Source organism: Pongo abelii, chromosome 10 (genome assembly GCF_028885655.2).
Source record: "Pongo abelii isolate AG06213 chromosome 10, NHGRI_mPonAbe1-v2.0_pri, whole genome shotgun sequence".
NCBI lineage: Eukaryota > Metazoa > Chordata > Mammalia > Primates > Hominidae > Pongo > Pongo abelii.
In genome coordinates this window covers 6,930,603-6,946,379 of record NC_071995.2, presented here as the reverse complement: position 1 = coordinate 6,946,379, position 15,777 = coordinate 6,930,603, and the positions used below count along the sequence as shown (strand labels likewise).

General features: G+C 52.8%; 2 protein-coding genes across 4 annotated transcripts; one reads left to right on the top strand and one right to left on the bottom strand.

Moving 5' to 3' along the window:
* The first annotated feature begins 9,104 nt into the window (after nt 1-9,104).
* On the top strand, nt 9,105-11,565 carry SPSB2 (splA/ryanodine receptor domain and SOCS box containing 2). 3 transcript variants are annotated; one of them, XR_008512307.2, is made up of 4 exons: nt 9,106-9,286; nt 9,519-10,267; nt 10,444-10,567; nt 11,181-11,565. XR_008512307.2 is itself a non-coding variant. In XM_009247387.4 (3 exons), exons 2-3 carry the CDS (start codon nt 9,604-9,606, stop codon nt 11,306-11,308), a joined length of 792 nt encoding a protein of 263 aa, XP_009245662.1. In that variant the 5' UTR covers nt 9,111-9,286; nt 9,519-9,603; the 3' UTR covers nt 11,309-11,565. The 3 variants fall into 3 exon arrangements, 2 of the variants coding, with proteins under 2 accessions (XP_009245661.1, XP_009245662.1); XM_009247387.4 differs by lacking the exon at nt 10,444-10,567 and having other exon boundaries at nt 9,111-9,286; XM_009247386.4 differs by having other exon boundaries at nt 9,105-9,286; nt 9,519-11,565.
* Nucleotides 11,566-11,701: 136 nt separating this feature from the next.
* On the bottom strand, nt 11,702-15,010 carry TPI1 (triosephosphate isomerase 1). Its single transcript, NM_001132533.2, is given in 7 exon segments — nt 11,702-12,262; nt 12,391-12,478; nt 12,754-12,839; nt 13,136-13,268; nt 13,343-13,427; nt 13,539-13,662; nt 14,860-15,010. Coding segments are annotated over 7 exon segments (750 nt in total). The 5' UTR covers nt 14,975-15,010; the 3' UTR covers nt 11,702-12,143.
* Nucleotides 15,011-15,777: the final 767 nt, after the last annotated feature.

The window sequence follows — 15,777 nt, the reverse complement described above, 5'->3', positions numbered from 1 at the left end:
AACAGACTGTACAATAATGTACACGGCAACTTTATAATGGTGGAAAACTGGAAGCAATTTAAATATCCATTAACAGGCCCAGTGCAGTGGCTCACACCTGTAATCCCAGCACTTTGGGAGGCTGAGGCAGGTGGATCACCTGAAGTCAGGAGTTCGAGACCAGCCTGTCCAACATGGTGAAACCCCGTCTCTGCTAAAAATACAAAAATTATCCAGGCGTGGTAGTATGTGCCTGAAGTCCCAGCTACTCAGGAGGTTGAAGCACGAGAATTGCTTGAACCTGGGAGGTGGAGGTTGCAGTGAGCCGAGATCGCATGACTGCACTCCTGCCTGGGCGACAGAGCAAGACTGTCTCAAAAAAAAAAATCCATCAACAGTAGAATAGATAAATTGTGGTATATTTAGATGATGGAATACTATATGGCAATGAAAATTATGAGCTATTTCATGCAAGAACATGGATGACTTACAGATACAATGTTGGAAAGACACAAAAGAATACACACTATGTTTTCTTTTTCTTTCTTTTTTCTTTTTTTTTTAGAGACAAGGTTTCCCTCTGTAACCCAGGCTGGAGTGCAGTGGAACTTCTGAGCTCAAGTGGTCTTCACATCTCAGCCTTCCAAGTAGCTGTGACTAGAGGCAAGGGCCACTGCATTTGACATTATGATTTCATTTATATGAAATTGAAGAACAGACAATGTTAATCTATACTGATAGGGGTCTAATAGGAGCTACTCTTGGGAATGTATCATCAGGGAAAGAGCAAGACAGATGCTGAATTCTTTTTTTGTGTTTTTGTTTTTGTTTTTATAAGACAGCATCCAGCTCTGTCACTCAGGCTGGAGTGCAGTGGGCACGGCCAGGGCTCACTGCAGCCTCAAGCAGTCCTCTGACCTCAGCCCACCAGAGTAACTGGGACTAGAGGCGTGCACAACCACACCCAGCTAACTTTTTTGAATTTTTAGTAGAGACGAGGTCTCCCTATGTTGCCCAGGCTCATCTCAGAACTCTTGAGCTCAAGTGATCCTCTGCCTTAGCCTCCCAAAGTACTGGGATTACAGGTGTGAGCCACCGTGCCCAGCCAGCTGGATTCTTTATCGTGATCTTTTTGGTGGTGGTCACCCAAGTGTACACATATGTAAAAGTTCACTGGGCAATTTAAGATTAGTGTACTTTATATATGCTACATCTCAATAAAAAAGTAAAAACGGCAGTGGTGGAAGGGGACTTTTTTTTTTTAAAAAAAGGACCGATCGCAGTGGCTCACGTCTGTAATCACAATGCTTTGAGAGGCCAAGGTGGGTGGTTTGCTTGAGCCCAGGAGTTCGAGACCAACCTGGGCAACATGGTGAAACCCTGTTAGAAAAACATACAAAAAATTATCGAGGCATGGTGGTGGGGCGCCTGTTGTCCCAGCTACTCTGGAGGCTGAGGCGGGAGGATCACTTGAACCCAGAAGGCAGAGGTTGCAGTGAGCCGAGATCGTGCCACGGCACTCCAGCCTGGGCAACAGAGCCAGACCTTGTCTCAAAAATATATATAAAATTTTAAAAAGTATAAACAGCCAGGCATGGTGGCTCATGCCTGTAATCCCAGCACTTTGGGAGGACGAGGCAGGAGAATTGCTTGAGAACAGGAGTTTGAGATCAACCTGGGCAACATAGAGAGACCCCTCGTCTCTACAAAAAGTTAAATATTAGCCAGGCCTGGTGGCACGTGCCTGTAGTCCTAGCTACTCGGGAGGCTGGGGTTGGAGGATCATCCGAGGCTGGGGTGAGGCTGCAGTGAGTCATGGCCGTGCCACTGCACTCCAGCCTGGAGTACAGTGAGACCCTGTCTCAACAAAATAATAAAATAAGTAAAAAGGCATTGTGGCACATGCCTGTAGTCTCAGCTACTTGGGAGGCTGAGGTGGGAGGATTACTTGAACCCAGGAATTTGAGTCCAGCCTGGGCAAAATAGCAAGACCTCATCTATAATTTTTTTTTTTTTTTTTGAGATGGAGTGTCGCTCTGTCACCCAGGCTGGAGTGCAGTGACGCGATCTTGGCTCACTGCAAGCTCCGCCTCCCGGGTTCATGCCATTCTCTTGCCTCAGCCTCCTGAGTAGCCGGGACTACAGGCGCCCGCCACCATGCCCGGCTAATTTTTTTGTATTTCTAGTCGAGACGGGGTTTCACCATCCCTACTAAAGCCAGGATGGTCTCGATCTCCTGACCTCGTGATCTGCCCGCCTCGGCCTCCCAAAGTGCTGGGATTACAGGTGTGAGCCATCATGCCCGGCCAATTTTTTTATTTTTTTATTTTTAAGTAAAAAATTTAAATTACTTGTAGCATTATGAAATTTTTTACCTTTTAGCAACAAATGTTTGACCAGCTCAAGATTCAGTGGCATCAACTGATGAACTGTTTAAAACAACCTTTTTTTTTTTTTTTTGAGACAAAGTCTCCCTCTGTCGCCCAGGCTGGAGTGCAGTGGCACAATCTCAGCTCACTGCAACCTCCGCCTCCTGGGTTCAAGTGGTTCTCCTGCCTCAGCTTCCTGAGTAGCTGGGACTACAGGCACGTGCCACTAGGCCTGGCTAATTTTTTTGTATTTTTTAGTAGAGGCGGGGTTTCACCATGTTGGCCAGGCTGGTCTCGAACTCCTTATCTCAGATGATCCGCCCGCCTCAGCCTCCCAAAGTGCTGGGATTACAGGCGTGAGCCACTATGCCCGGCCAACAACCATGTCTTAAATAACCAGCAGCAGCAGCAGCAGCAGCAGCAGCAGCACAGGTGTGATTAAATTCTCAAGCTGAGCTAGAGCTAGCCATGGGGCAGGCACCATTCTCTGTCCCCAGGCCTTGGTTATCACACGGGTCCTTCACTAATATTCATCATAGGCTGCCATCCACAGTCATGATGTTATTTATTTTTTGAGACAGGGTCTCGCTCTGTCACCCAGGCTGGAGTGCAGTGGCATGATCTTGGCTCACCGCAACCTCCACTTCCTGGACTCAAGGGATTCTCGTGCCTCAGCATCTTGAGTAGCTGGGATGGCAGGCGCGAGCCACCAAAGCCTGGCTAATTTTTTGTATTTTTTGTAGAGGCAGGGTTTCATCATGCTGCCCAGGCTGGTCTTCAACCTCTGATCTCAAATCGGCCCACCTTGGCCTCCCACAGGGCTGGGATTACAGGTGTGAGCCACTGTGTCTGGTCTTACAGTCATGATGTTATTATTGATGTCACATACTGGCAAGCATATCCATGTTGGGTGGATGACAAGTTTCAGGTTCATATCTTTATTTTAGTATGCTTTCTTCTTCTTTTTATTATATTTTTATTTTCATAGGTTATTGAGGAACAACAGGTGGTGTTTGGTTATATGAGTAAGTTCTTTCGTGATGATTTGTGAGATTTTGGTGCACCCATCACCCAAGCAGTATACACTGAACCCTATTTATAGTCTTTTATCCCTCAACCTCTTCCCACCCTTTCCCCCTGAGTCCCCAAGGTCCATTGTGTCATTCTTATGCCTCTGCATTCTCACGGCTTAGCTCCCACTTATGAGAACATATGATGTTTGCTTTTCCATTCCTGAGTTACTTCTTAGTATGCTGCTTTCTTCTTCCTCTTTAAAACATTATAAAATATTTTGTACATCATTATATATATATACAGCCACATAGTGATTTTTACACAAACAAATATATGCTGTACCTAACAGATGCAGTAACTAAGGGATTTTCTTTTTCTTTCTTTTTTTTTTTGAGACGGAGTTTCGCTCTTGTTGTCCAGGCTGGAGTGCAATGGCGCAATCTCAGCTCACCGCAACCTCTGCCTCCCAGGTTCAAGCGATTCTCCTGCCTCAGCCTCCCGAGTAGCTGGGATTACAGGCATGTGCCACCATGCCCAGCTAATTTTTGTATTTTTAGTAGAAACGGGGTTTCTCCATGTTGGTCAGGCTGGCCTCAAACTCCCAACCTCAGGTGATCTGCCTGCCTCGGCCTTTCTTTTTTCTTCTTTTTTTCCTAGTTCTTGTGGTCCTCAATTATTTTTTTATTTTTATTTTATTTTATTTTACTTTATTTTTTGAGACGGAGTCTTGCTCTGTCGCCAGGCTGGAGTGCAGTGGTGGGATCTTGGCTCACTGCAACCTCCGCCTCGCAGGTTCTCCTGCCTCAGCCTCCTGAGTAGCTGGGATTACAGGCACGATTCTCCTTCCTCAGCCTCCTGCGTAGCTGGGATTATAGGCACATGCCACCATGCCCAGCTAATTTTTGTATTTTTAGTAGAGACGGGGTTTCACCATGTTGGCCAGGCTGGTCTCGAACTCCTGACCTCAAGTGATCCACCCACCTCGGCCTCCCAAAGTGCTGAGATTACAGGCATGAGCCACCATGCCCGCCTATTTTATTTTTGTTTTGTTTTCTGAGATGGAGTATCACTCTGTCGCCCAGGTTGGAGTGCAGTGGCACCATCCTGACTCACTGCAACCTCCGCCTCCCGGGTTCAAACAATTCTCCTGCCAAGGGATTACAGGTGCACACCACCACACCTGGCTAATTTTTTTTTTTGTATATTTAGTAGAGACTGGATTTCACCATGTTGGCCAGGCTGGTCTTGAACTCCTGACCTCAGGTGATCCATGTGCCTCGGCCTCCCAAAGTGCTGGGATTACAAGCGTCAGCCACCACGTCCGGCCTATTTTATTATTATTATTTGGTAGAGATGGGGTCTCACTAGTCTTCCAGGCTGGTCTCAAACTCCGGGGCTCAAGCTCCTGCTTCAGCCTCTGAAAGTGGTGGGATTACAGGAATGAGCCACTGCACCCAGCCTACTAAAGGATTTTCAAGGGTAACTTTAACTATGTGACACAATTGTAATTTACTTCTCATTTTCTATTCCTTCAAAATGTAAAGCTTGTGACAGTCCAGCCCCTTCAGCCTGGAGTCCCACCTCCCAGTCCCCACATGTGCTGTCTCTCACCAAGGTTGCCAGTGACCTCTGACCAAAACAGTCTTGTAAGTAATCAAAACTGAATTGTCTACCTTGTTCTATTCTCCTTGACCCTTCTGTTGCTCTGCACTCTCTTTGTCCCCATCGCCCATATTTGACTCACTCATCCTCATAGTTCAACTCCTGACTAAAGGCTGACACACCTCCCAAATCCCTGTCTCCAGCCCAGGCCTCTCATTCTGCCTCCAGACCCGCCATTTTCTTGTGTGTTCTGGATGGTTCCATTTGCTTGTGGCTCAGACACCTCAAAAACATATCCTAAACTGAACTCACCATCTCCCTCTCCCACCCTCCTGCCCCTGCCCTCAACTACTCCTCTTTCTGTCGTCTCCATCTTGATTGGTGGCACCACCTTCCAATCAATTTTTCCAGGCTAGAAACTTCCCTTTCTCTCTTTTTTTTTTTTTTTTTTTTTTTTTGAGATGGAGTCTTGCTCTGTCGCCCAGGCTGGAGTGCAGTAGCACCATCTCGGCTCACTGCAGCCTCCACCTCCCTGGTTCAAGCAATTCTCCTGTTTCACCCTCCGAAGTAGCTGGGATTACAGGCACCCGCCACCACGCACAGCTAATTTTTGTATTTTTAGTAGAGACAGGGTTTCACCATGTTGGCCAGGCTGGTCTCAAACTCCCAACCTCAGGTGATCCACCTGCCTCGGCCTCCCAAAGTGCTGGGATTACAGGCGTGAGCCACTGTGCCCAGCCTCAACTCCATATCATTAGATATGTCACCAAAATGTCATCAGTCACCAAATCTTGCTATTTCATCAGTGTTTCTTGAATTATTTTCATCCTTATTTCTACTGTCCTATTTCAGGCTGTTGACACTTGTCACCTGGGCTGCTGGAAATGGTGTCTTTGCTTCCAGTCCTTTTTTTTTTTTTTTTTTTGAGACAGAGTTTCACTCTTGTTGTCCAGGCTGGAGTGCAATGGTGCGATCTCAGCTCACCGCAACCTCCACCTCCCAGGTTTAAGCAATTCTCCTGCCTCAGCCTCCTGAGTAGCTGTGATTACAGGCATGCTCCACCATGCCCGGCTAATTTTGTATTTTTAGTAGAGACAGGGTTTCTCCATGTTGGCCAGGCTGGTCTCGAACTCCCAACCTCAGGTGATTCGCCCATCTTGGCCTTCCAAAGTGCTGGGATTACAGGTGTGAGCCAACTCGCCCAGCCAACTTCCAGTCCTATTTCCCTTGAAGCTCCTCTACATTGCTGCCAGGGTGGTTTTTCTAAAATGCAGATCTGGCCAGGCACAGTGGCTCACGCCTGTAATCCCAGTACTTTGGGACGCTGAGGCAGGAGGATCGCTTGACCTAGGAGTTCGAGACCAGCCTGGGCAACAGAATGAGACTCTGTCTCTATTTTAAAAATTAAAAAATAATAATTTATAAATTAAAAAAATAAAAATAAATTAGCTCAGCATGGCGGTATGCACCTGTAGTCCCAGCTACTCAGGAGGCTGAGGTAGGAGGATCACCGGAGCTCAGGAGGTTGTGGCTGCCATGAGTCATGATCACACTACTCCACTCCAGCCTGGGTGACAAAGTGAGACCCTGGCTCAAAATATATAAATAAATCAAATGCCTATCTGACCATGTTCCTCTCCTGCTTCTATCCTACAGTGGCTCCCCATCGCTGGCCTGTCCTATGGGAAAACATTTACATTCCTTAACTCAGCCTAGAAGGCCTCTGTGACTTGCTGTCTACTTCTCTGGCCCTTCTCATGCTTGCTTCCTGGCTGTAGCAGCCTTGAAGATATCGTCCTTCCCCAAACCCACCTGCTGCCTCTTGCTTTTTTTCATGCGGACTCCTCTGTCTGGAATATCTTCTACATGCAGCAACCCTAACCCAACCTCCATACTGCAGAGAAGTGGCTCGTCTCGGGCCAATTCCTAGTCATCCTTTTAGATTCAGCCCAGGCCGGGCACGGTAGCTCATGCCTGTAATCCCAGCACTTTGGGAGGCCAAGGCGGGCAGATCATGAGGTCAGGAGTTCGAGACCAGCCCGGCCAACATAGTGAAACCCTGTCTTTACTAAAAATACAAAAATTAGCCGGGCATGGTGGTGCACGCCTGTAATCCCAGCTACTTGGGAGGCTGAGGCAGGAGAATCACTTGACCCCAGGAGGCAAAGGTGAGCCGAGATCATGCCACTGCACTCCATCCTGGGCATCAGAGTGAGACTCTGTCTCAAAAAAAAAAAAAAAAAAAAAAAAGATTCAGCCCAGTGTAAAGGTGTGAACCTCTTCTAGGACATGAAAAGATTCAGCCCAGGTGTGAACCTCTTCTAGGACATGCTCGTTTCCTAACTGCTTGAACCCCGGATAGGAATCCTATTCTTTTTACTCCTATAGTACTTTCTTTATATCTCCATAATTTTATTTACTATTACTACATGATACATTATTTTATAAAAGTCTTTGTAACCTCCTTAAGGATTCACTGCTTAATCTCCAGTGCTTAGCACAAATCATTAAATGCGAACCAGAAACTGTTCCAAATGTGTTACATCTATAACCTCATTGGATTCTCACTACCAACCCCATGCAATAGATACTAATGTGATCTCTGTCTTACAGAGGAAGAAACAGGCACAGGGAGGTTCAGTAATTTGCCCAAGGTCATACACACACTGGCCTTCAGGTATTCATGCCCGGGGAGTCTGCTTCCACAGTTGGCATGTTTGCCATTATATCATATTGCCTCTTTATAGTGTCGGCACTCAGTAAGCACATTGACAGCTATGCTTGGTGAGTGCCTACTATGTACCCAGCTCTGTGCTACATGCTTTACCTGGATTATTTCAACTGCACAACAACACTGTGAGGTAACTACCATCATTGCTCCCATTTTACATAACAGAAAACTACAGAAATCTGGGGCTGGGCGTAGTGGCTCATGCCTGAAATCCCAGCACTTTGGGAGACTCTGTCTCTAAAAAAAATTTTTTTTTTGGCCGGACGTGGTGGCTCACACCTGTAATCTGAGCACTTTGGGAGGCCAAGGCGGGCAGATCACAAGGTCAGGAGTTCGAGACCAGCCTGGCCAACATGGCTAAACCCTGTGTCTACTAAAAATACAAAAAATAGCTGGGCGTGGTGGCGAGTGCCTGTAATCCCAGCTACTCAGGAGGCTGAGGCAGGAGAATCGCTTGAACCTGGGAGACGGAGGTTACAGAGAGCTGAGATCGTGCCGCTGCACTCCAGCCTGGACGACAAGAGCAAGACTCCGTCTCGAAAAAATAAAAATAAAAATATATTTTTTTAAATTAGCTGGGTGTGGTAGCACATGCCTGTAGTCCCAGCTACTTGGGAGGCTGAGGTAGGAGGATCACTTGAGCCCAGGAGGTCAAGGCTGCAGTGGGCTGTGATGGTGCCACTGCACTCTAGCCTTGGTGACAGCAAGACCCTGTCTCAAAAAAAAAAAAAAAAAAAAAAAAGAAATCTGGCAACTTCCCCAAGATCACGCAGTTAACTAGTGGCATAGCTTCACTCAAACTCGAAGTCTTAGTCAGGACACTCTACGGCTCAGTAATGGATTGGCATCCAGTATGAAGACTGGACCAGCAGGGAGAACTATGATGCGTACAGCCCAGAGCCTGAAGCAGATTTCACAGCCTCAGAGGTGGCACAGGCTGACTCACAACCCGGGGCAGAAAGGGACCAGCCCAGAAACAGTGACCCAGAATCACAGGGAAGTAGAAATGGGATTCAGCACAATGAAGCCCCTCCTTGACCCCATGCTCCTTATCCTCAGGGGCGCAGGAGTTAGTTGCTCAGGCGGCTCAAAGGTCCTGACGGTGGAGAACACCATCCCCAGAGATTCCCGAGGCGGTGATGCCATCAAAGCGTTAATTCTGAGCTGGGCCTGCCCAGGTGCGGACTCTGCCGCAGCAAGAGAAGGGTTAACTGCCCCGGGCCTTCGCCGTGGGGGCGGGGCCTCGGGGAGGGTCACAGCCCGGGACTGAGACCCGAGGTTAACCGCCCGGGGTGGGGCATGCTCTCCGCGGCTGCTACCGGTATAGAGAGGTAACTGCCCCGGAGGGGGCGGGGCCCCACAGGGGCGTGGCCTTGGGGCTGCACGGCCCTGGGCGGCGATAAGAGAGTTAAGCCCCGGAGGGGCGGGGCCGCGGGGCGGGCGCGGCCCGAGGGAGGAGCTGGGGGCGGAAGCGGCCGGCGGTCTGCGCCCGGCGCGCCTCGGCTTCTTTCCGCCCGGCTCCTCCAGAGGCCCGGCGACCTCCAGGGCTGGGAAGCCAACCGAGGTTCGGGGGCAGCGGCGAGGGCTCCGGGTGAGTAAGGGGGATAGTCCATGCTGAGGCCCAAAGGAGGCGAACTCGCGAGAGTCTCTGGCGACCTGGATCAGATGGGGCGAGGGCAGATGAAGGGCCCAGGAGCTTTGGGGCAGCGAGGAGGGAGGAGCGGGCCAGTTGGCAAACTTGGGTGAAAGGATGGGGTACCTGGGTGACGAGCCCCCGCCAGAATTCTGCTCTTCACACCCCTTTTCTCCCAACTCCCTTCCAGGTCAATCCAAACTGGAGCTCAACTTTCAGAAGAGAAAGACGCCCCAGCAAGCCTCTTTCGGGGAGTCCTCTAGCTTCTCACCTCCATGGGCCAGACAGCCCTGGCGGGGGGCAGCAGCAGCACCCCCACCCCACAGGCCTTGTACCCTGACCTCTCCTGTCCCGAGGGCTTGGAAGAGCTGCTGTCTGCACCCCCTCCTGACCTGGGGGCCCAACGGCGCCACGGTTGGAACCCCAAAGACTGTTCAGAGAACATCGAGGTCAAGGAAGGAGGGTTGTACTTTGAGCGGCGGCCCGTGGCCCAGAGCACTGATGGGGCCCGGGGTAAAAGGGGCTATTCAAGGGGCCTGCACGCCTGGGAGATCAGCTGGCCCCTAGAGCAGAGGGGCACGCATGCCGTGGTGGGCGTGGCCACGGCCCTCGCCCCGCTGCAGACTGACCACTACGCGGCGCTGCTGGGCAGCAACAGCGAGTCGTGGGGCTGGGACATCGGGCGGGGGAAGCTGTACCATCAGAGCAAGGGGCCCGGAGCCCCCCAGTATCCAGCGGGAACTCAGGGTGAGCAGCTGGAGGTGCCAGAGAGGCTGCTGGTGGTTCTGGACATGGAGGAGGGAACTCTGGGCTACGCTATTGGGGGCACCTACCTGGGGCCCGCATTCCGCGGACTGAAGGGCAGGACCCTCTATCCGGCAGTAAGCGCTGTCTGGGGCCAGTGCCAGGTCCGCATCCGCTACCTGGGCGAAAGGAGAGGTGAGGCCTGGGGCAGACGTGGGGAGAACTTTCTGTCCCTGGTGGCAGCGGTTTGGGATGGAAACTCTTCCGACAAGAGCAGAGGGGATGGACCTTCATCCAGCCTGCCTCAACCTCTGTTCAGTGCTGGGAAAGGCTAGGGGTCTTCACAGCTGTTATTTAATTTAATCCAACAGGTGAAACAGGCTTGAGAAAGCAACTTTCTCAAGTTCTCTTGGCCAGTAAATGGTGAACCTTCAGAATGGAGGGAGGAACTCCAGGGATGAGAGAATTCAGGAGATACCAACCCCTGAGCAAGAGGTGCAAAGGGTTAGGTACTGGGTTTGATGTGCAGGTCCGAAAGGAGGATGGGCAGAGCCAGGTACCCAGGCTGTATACCGGATTCCCTGGGCTCTAACCTGTCTCTGTGCCACACATACCTACTTCCTTCCTCAGCCAAACCTCAGGATGGAGACACTGGGGCCCTGGGCACCAGGGAGGAGAGCAGTGGAGGAGGCAGGGCCTTAGGGTGGGGCAGCAAGGGAGGAGCCTCCCCAGGAACTGACTGGGGCCAGGGCTTAGAGCTGCTCTCTGCAGTTGTGTGAGCTGTAGAGTGGACGGCCATCCTTCCTCACCTCAGCCCCAGCTCCCAAGCCTCTGGAGTCAAAGCCTGGGCCAGCTCCACCACTGTCAAAGCCACCTTGGCCTATTGCTTAGAGGGCCTTAGCCAGCTCTTCACCCCCAGCTCTGACTAGGGATGTGTGAAATCTTATCTGGGAGGCAGAACTTCTGGGTATCTCAAATTCCCCTTTCAGCCAAGGTGGGCACACTTGAAGCAGGAAAGCAGAAAGGCATCTGGGCAGGACCCTGTAGTTTGAGGACATCTGGCTGGTGGCTGCACCCATACTTACATTCCCCTCCTTCTCTCTCCCAGCGGAGCCACACTCCCTTCTGCACCTGAGCCGCCTGTGTGTTCGCCACACCCTGGGGGATACCCGGCTCAGCCAGGTATCTGCCCTGCCCTTGCCCCCTGCCATGAAGCGCTACCTGCTCTACCAGTGAGCCCTGTGATACCACAGACTGTGCTGAGGCCTTGCCACCACCCCTCCCCTTGGGGAGGTGGGGAGGCACTGCTGGCCTAGACCAGCTGCTGAAAGCTGGTGAGGCTGAGCCCCTACCCCAACCCAAGCTCTGGGGAAATCAACAGCCCCAGAGCCACTCAGAGGGAGGAAGAAAGGGAGCCGGCATTCAAGGCTATGACAGTCTGCTACGCAAAACATTCTTTCAAGTAAAAATAGTAAGAGATGTTGTTATAGAAACCTGTTCTTGGTTTTGTTTGGTTTTTTGTTTTTTTGTTTTTGTTTTTTTTTTTTTTGCACAAATGATCATTTATATAGCTGCCTCAAAAAGGAAGATTATCTGGGCAAGTCCAGTGAAGACAGACAAACCACAAGACCTAGTGCCAGGTTTATTCCCTCACGTGGGTGGTTCACATACACAGCACAGAGGCACGGGCACCAAGGGAGAGGGCAGCACTCCTGCCTTCTGAGGGGATCTTGGCCTCACGGTGTAAGAAGGGAGAGGATGGTTTCTCTTCTGCCCTCACTAGGGCCTAGGGAACCCAGGAGCAAATCCCACCCCTTCCATCTCTCAGCCAAGGAGAAGCCACCTTGGTGACATTTAGTTCCAACCATTATAGTAAGTGGAGAAGGGATTGGCCTGGTCCCAACCATTACAGGGTGAAGATATAAACAATAAATGAAGGTACAGTTTGGATGAGGCCACAGGAAGGAGCAGATGACACCATCAGAAGCATGTGCAGGGGAGGGGCAGTTACTGGGCTTCTGGGCTGCTTAGTCCCTGGCTTGGCAGGAAGGGTAGGGAAAATGGATGGGGCTCATTGTTTGGCATTGATGATGTCCACGAATTCGGGCTTGAGGGAAGCACCACCCACAAGGAAGCCATCCACGTCAGGCTGGCTGGCCAGCTCCTTGCAGGTTGCCCCAGTCACAGAGCCTGGGAAGGGAGCAGAACAAGGGCTTGGTCAAGAATGGGACGAGTCTGCCCCATCCCTACCTCCATGTCCGAGGGTTCAGTCTAGTCCTCAGCCCACTCCACCTCAGCCGGGAACCAAAGCCACTCACCTCCATAAATGATACGGGTGCTCTGAGCCACCGCATCAGAGACGTTGGACTTAAGCCATCCTCGGAGCTTCTCGTGTACTTCCTGGGCCTAGAACAAGAAGCTGGCCTAAGTAAGACCTTTTCTGCCTCTCTAAGAGGAAAAATCACTGGCACCAGTGGACACTTAGTGTGGTTTCTGACTGAGTCAGAGTACCAGGGCTCCGATCCAAGCCAGGCCCTGGATTGGAAGCCCTTGGACAAGTCACTGTCTCTGGGCTCAAGATCTCCGTGTCTTTGAAATAAGGGGTTGCCCCAGATGGTCTGTGTCTGTCCAAACCTATTGAGGCAGGCTGGGATGAGGGCAGGGCTCCTGGGCTCGGTTACCTGTTGGGGTGTTGCAGTCTTGCCAGTACCAATGGCCCACACAGGCTCATAGGCCAGGACGACCTTGCTCCAGTCCTTCACATTATCTGCAGGGCAGAGATACAGATGGAGGGAAGGGTGAACAAGAAAGAGCTCTCCAGCCAGGTTCTCCGAGTATGAAGAACGGTGGCCTACTGCCCCCTGGTGGACACTGGGGGATTTCCAGGTGGCATCTACCTTGGGGTTGCAGAAGTGATAGGCCCCAAGCAAAGATTCTCACTCCCCCTCCCCCTTTTCCTTTTCTGGATCAGCATGGGGACCAAGACAGGCTCCAGGGCCTGACCCTACCCTCTGAGTCTCTGTGGCCCTGGATAGGCTCAAAGGTCCCTTTCTCCAGAGATACCTGCGATGACCTTTGTCTGCTCAAAAACAACCTTCTCAGTGATGCCAGCTTCCCTTTCATCTAGCTTCTCCCCAATGCAGGCGATTACTCCGAGTCCCTCTGCCAGAGCATGGGCCACTTTCTGCCCAATCAGCTGTTGAGAAACAGACTTGGTGAGACATCCTTCTTGGAAAAAGACATCCCTTATCTTCTGTCTTGGCTACTAACCTCATCTGACTCCCCAAAGACATGCCTTCTCTCTGAGTGCCCCAGGACCACCCACGTGGCTCCGCAGTCTTTGATCATGCCAGGGCTAAAGGAAGAGATGAAGCCAAGGTTCAGCAGGGAGCACACCCTGTGGCTTTCCCCTCAACGAGGAAAGTGAGGGAAGGGTCCCACACACCCCTCTCCGCCTCGATCTCACCTGATCTCCCCAGTAAAGGCCCCATTAGTCACTTTGTAGCAGTTCTGCGCAGCCACAGCAATCTTGGGATCTAGCTTCTGCCGGGCGAAGTCGATATAGGCAGTAGGGGGAGCACAAACCACCTCTGAGGACAAGATGGTACCACAGGGGGATGAGACTAAAGAAAGCCTTCATTCCCCACAATTCCTAACCAGTGCCCTGGAGCCCCCCAGCCCTCACCCTCTTCTTCTTGGTTCTGCTCTCCCCCTTTTCACCCCAGCAAGATGACCTTTGTCCATTTTCCAGCCCAGGCTGGGTCTGCACTCAACTCGAAGAGCCTTCCAGATACCCCTGAGAGGCCACGGCCCTCACCCTGCCCTCTGCTCTTTTAACAGCTGTGGCTCCAATTTCCTCGAGCTATTCTGGGCATAGGCACCTCACAGACTCAGCATTCTCTAGGGGCCAACCCTGCTTCCCTTCTAAAATAGCCCATCCTCACCTCTCCTTTGCAAGGCAAGGATTTGTAGCAAAAGGAGAGGGGCCAACTCCTGGGGTTTGTATTGAGGCCTCTGGGGAATGAACGAGAAGGGGATGCCTCTTTGGATCAGGCCCGCGGCTCTCCGATTTCGGTGGAGGGAAGAAGGAGGATGGAGGAGAGCATCCTTTTTGCCCGTGGGCGGCAGAGACCTAACTGACTCAGAGGCCTTGCACTTTGCCGTTTCCAGGTTGGGGAAGGCGGTAGGATGGCTCCTCACTCTCAAATCGCTCAGCCTGTTTGGCACCGGCTCGGTCCCTTCCGTGGAAGGCGGGAGTCGCTCAGGTTGCCGAAGGGAAGGGGTCAGATCTGGGGGCTCAGGGACCCCGAGCAGCTCGGTGCGGGGACGTGGCCGCCGGCAAGGAGGGGGAGGAGTCTGGGGCTACGTGCGGCTGCGCACGGCGCGGGAGGCCAAGGGGCAGGTAGCGGGAAGCCCACGCGGCCCAGCCTCCTCCCCCACCCCGGGGGCTGCGGTCAGCCTCCCCCGGTCTCCCGCAGAGCCTCGGGCTCCGCTCCTAACCCCGTCGCCTGGCGGGCACAGCCCCAGTGCGCGCCCCAGGGCCACCTTCCTCCAGGAGACCCAAAACGTCCTTACCCGCCCCATAGTCCAAGGAGCATCATGTGCTCCGCCCTGCCCCCTCGACGCACCGACGGGGCTGCGGATGCGAAGCCCCTGCCCGGACCCCAGCGGCCCTCGTCCCACAGCCCTGCATCAGGTCCGCGCGGATACCGGCCTCGGGGCCTCGGGAGAGGGCGCTGCCACTCCTGCCCCGGCCCCGGCCCGGCCCCTCCTCGGCGAGGGCTTACCGGTGTCGGCCGGCACCTTGGCCGCGTTCAGAGTGCCGATGAGCTCCCCCAGACTCTGCTTCCGCCCGTTCATCTTCCAGTTCCCCCCAACGAAGAACTTCCTGGAGGGCGCCATGGCGCTGGAGCCCAGGCGCTGAAGGTCAGTGTCTGCGCGCAGCCGCGGCCACTGCCCACTTATATAGAGCGCCGCGAAGTGGAACTCCGCCTCCTCGCCGTCCTCCGCCATGGCCCGCCCAGTCCCCCGGAGCTCTGCCCCCCGCCCGCCCTCTTGCCGCCGCCCCGGCCGCCGCCCGATGTTGCACTGTTCCGACGTTCCCCCTTCTTGTGGCAACGTTCTAGGGGCGTCGGGGGCTCGGTCGCCTCCGCCTCGACTGCGGGGCTTTCGGGACAAGGCGAGACCTGTAAGCTCCGGCGCTCAGGGGAACCTAGCTTGGCGACTTGAGTCCCCCACGGGGCCAGAAGTGGTTTTCAAGCGGAGCTAGCTGGTGGCAACTTGGCCGTAGCCCAAATCGCCCACTGGGGCAAACAGGGCCCCTCTCCAGCTGTGGGATATACAACCTCCTTCTCCCATCGGAGCAGCTCATGCCCGACTGCTGAGCAGGCACCCTTGTACCCAGGGAGTCTACCTGAGTGAAAACTTGCGGGACAAATGCAGGGTTCACAGGGGGAGGGGCAGCCCACACAGGCATAGGCCGCCAGGATCATCCCAACCCTCACCCCGGCTGGCAAGGCCTGGCAGGAACTGCAGGGACTGAGTCCCAGCCTGAAGCCAGCTAGCAACTAGGGACATTTGGGAAATCCTCCGACTCCTGTGTGACTAAAGACAGGGAAGGGCTCTTCACTCCATCTTTCCTTGGCTTTGTCGGCATTTAGTCACTCTACTCCACCTCCCCACCCAACCCCAATTTTCCTAGAGCT

Coding starts and splice junctions, on each gene's coding strand:
- SPSB2 (XM_009247386.4), top strand. CDS start 9,604: ATGGGCCAGACAGCCCTGGCGGGGGGCAGCAGCAGCACCCCCACCCCA.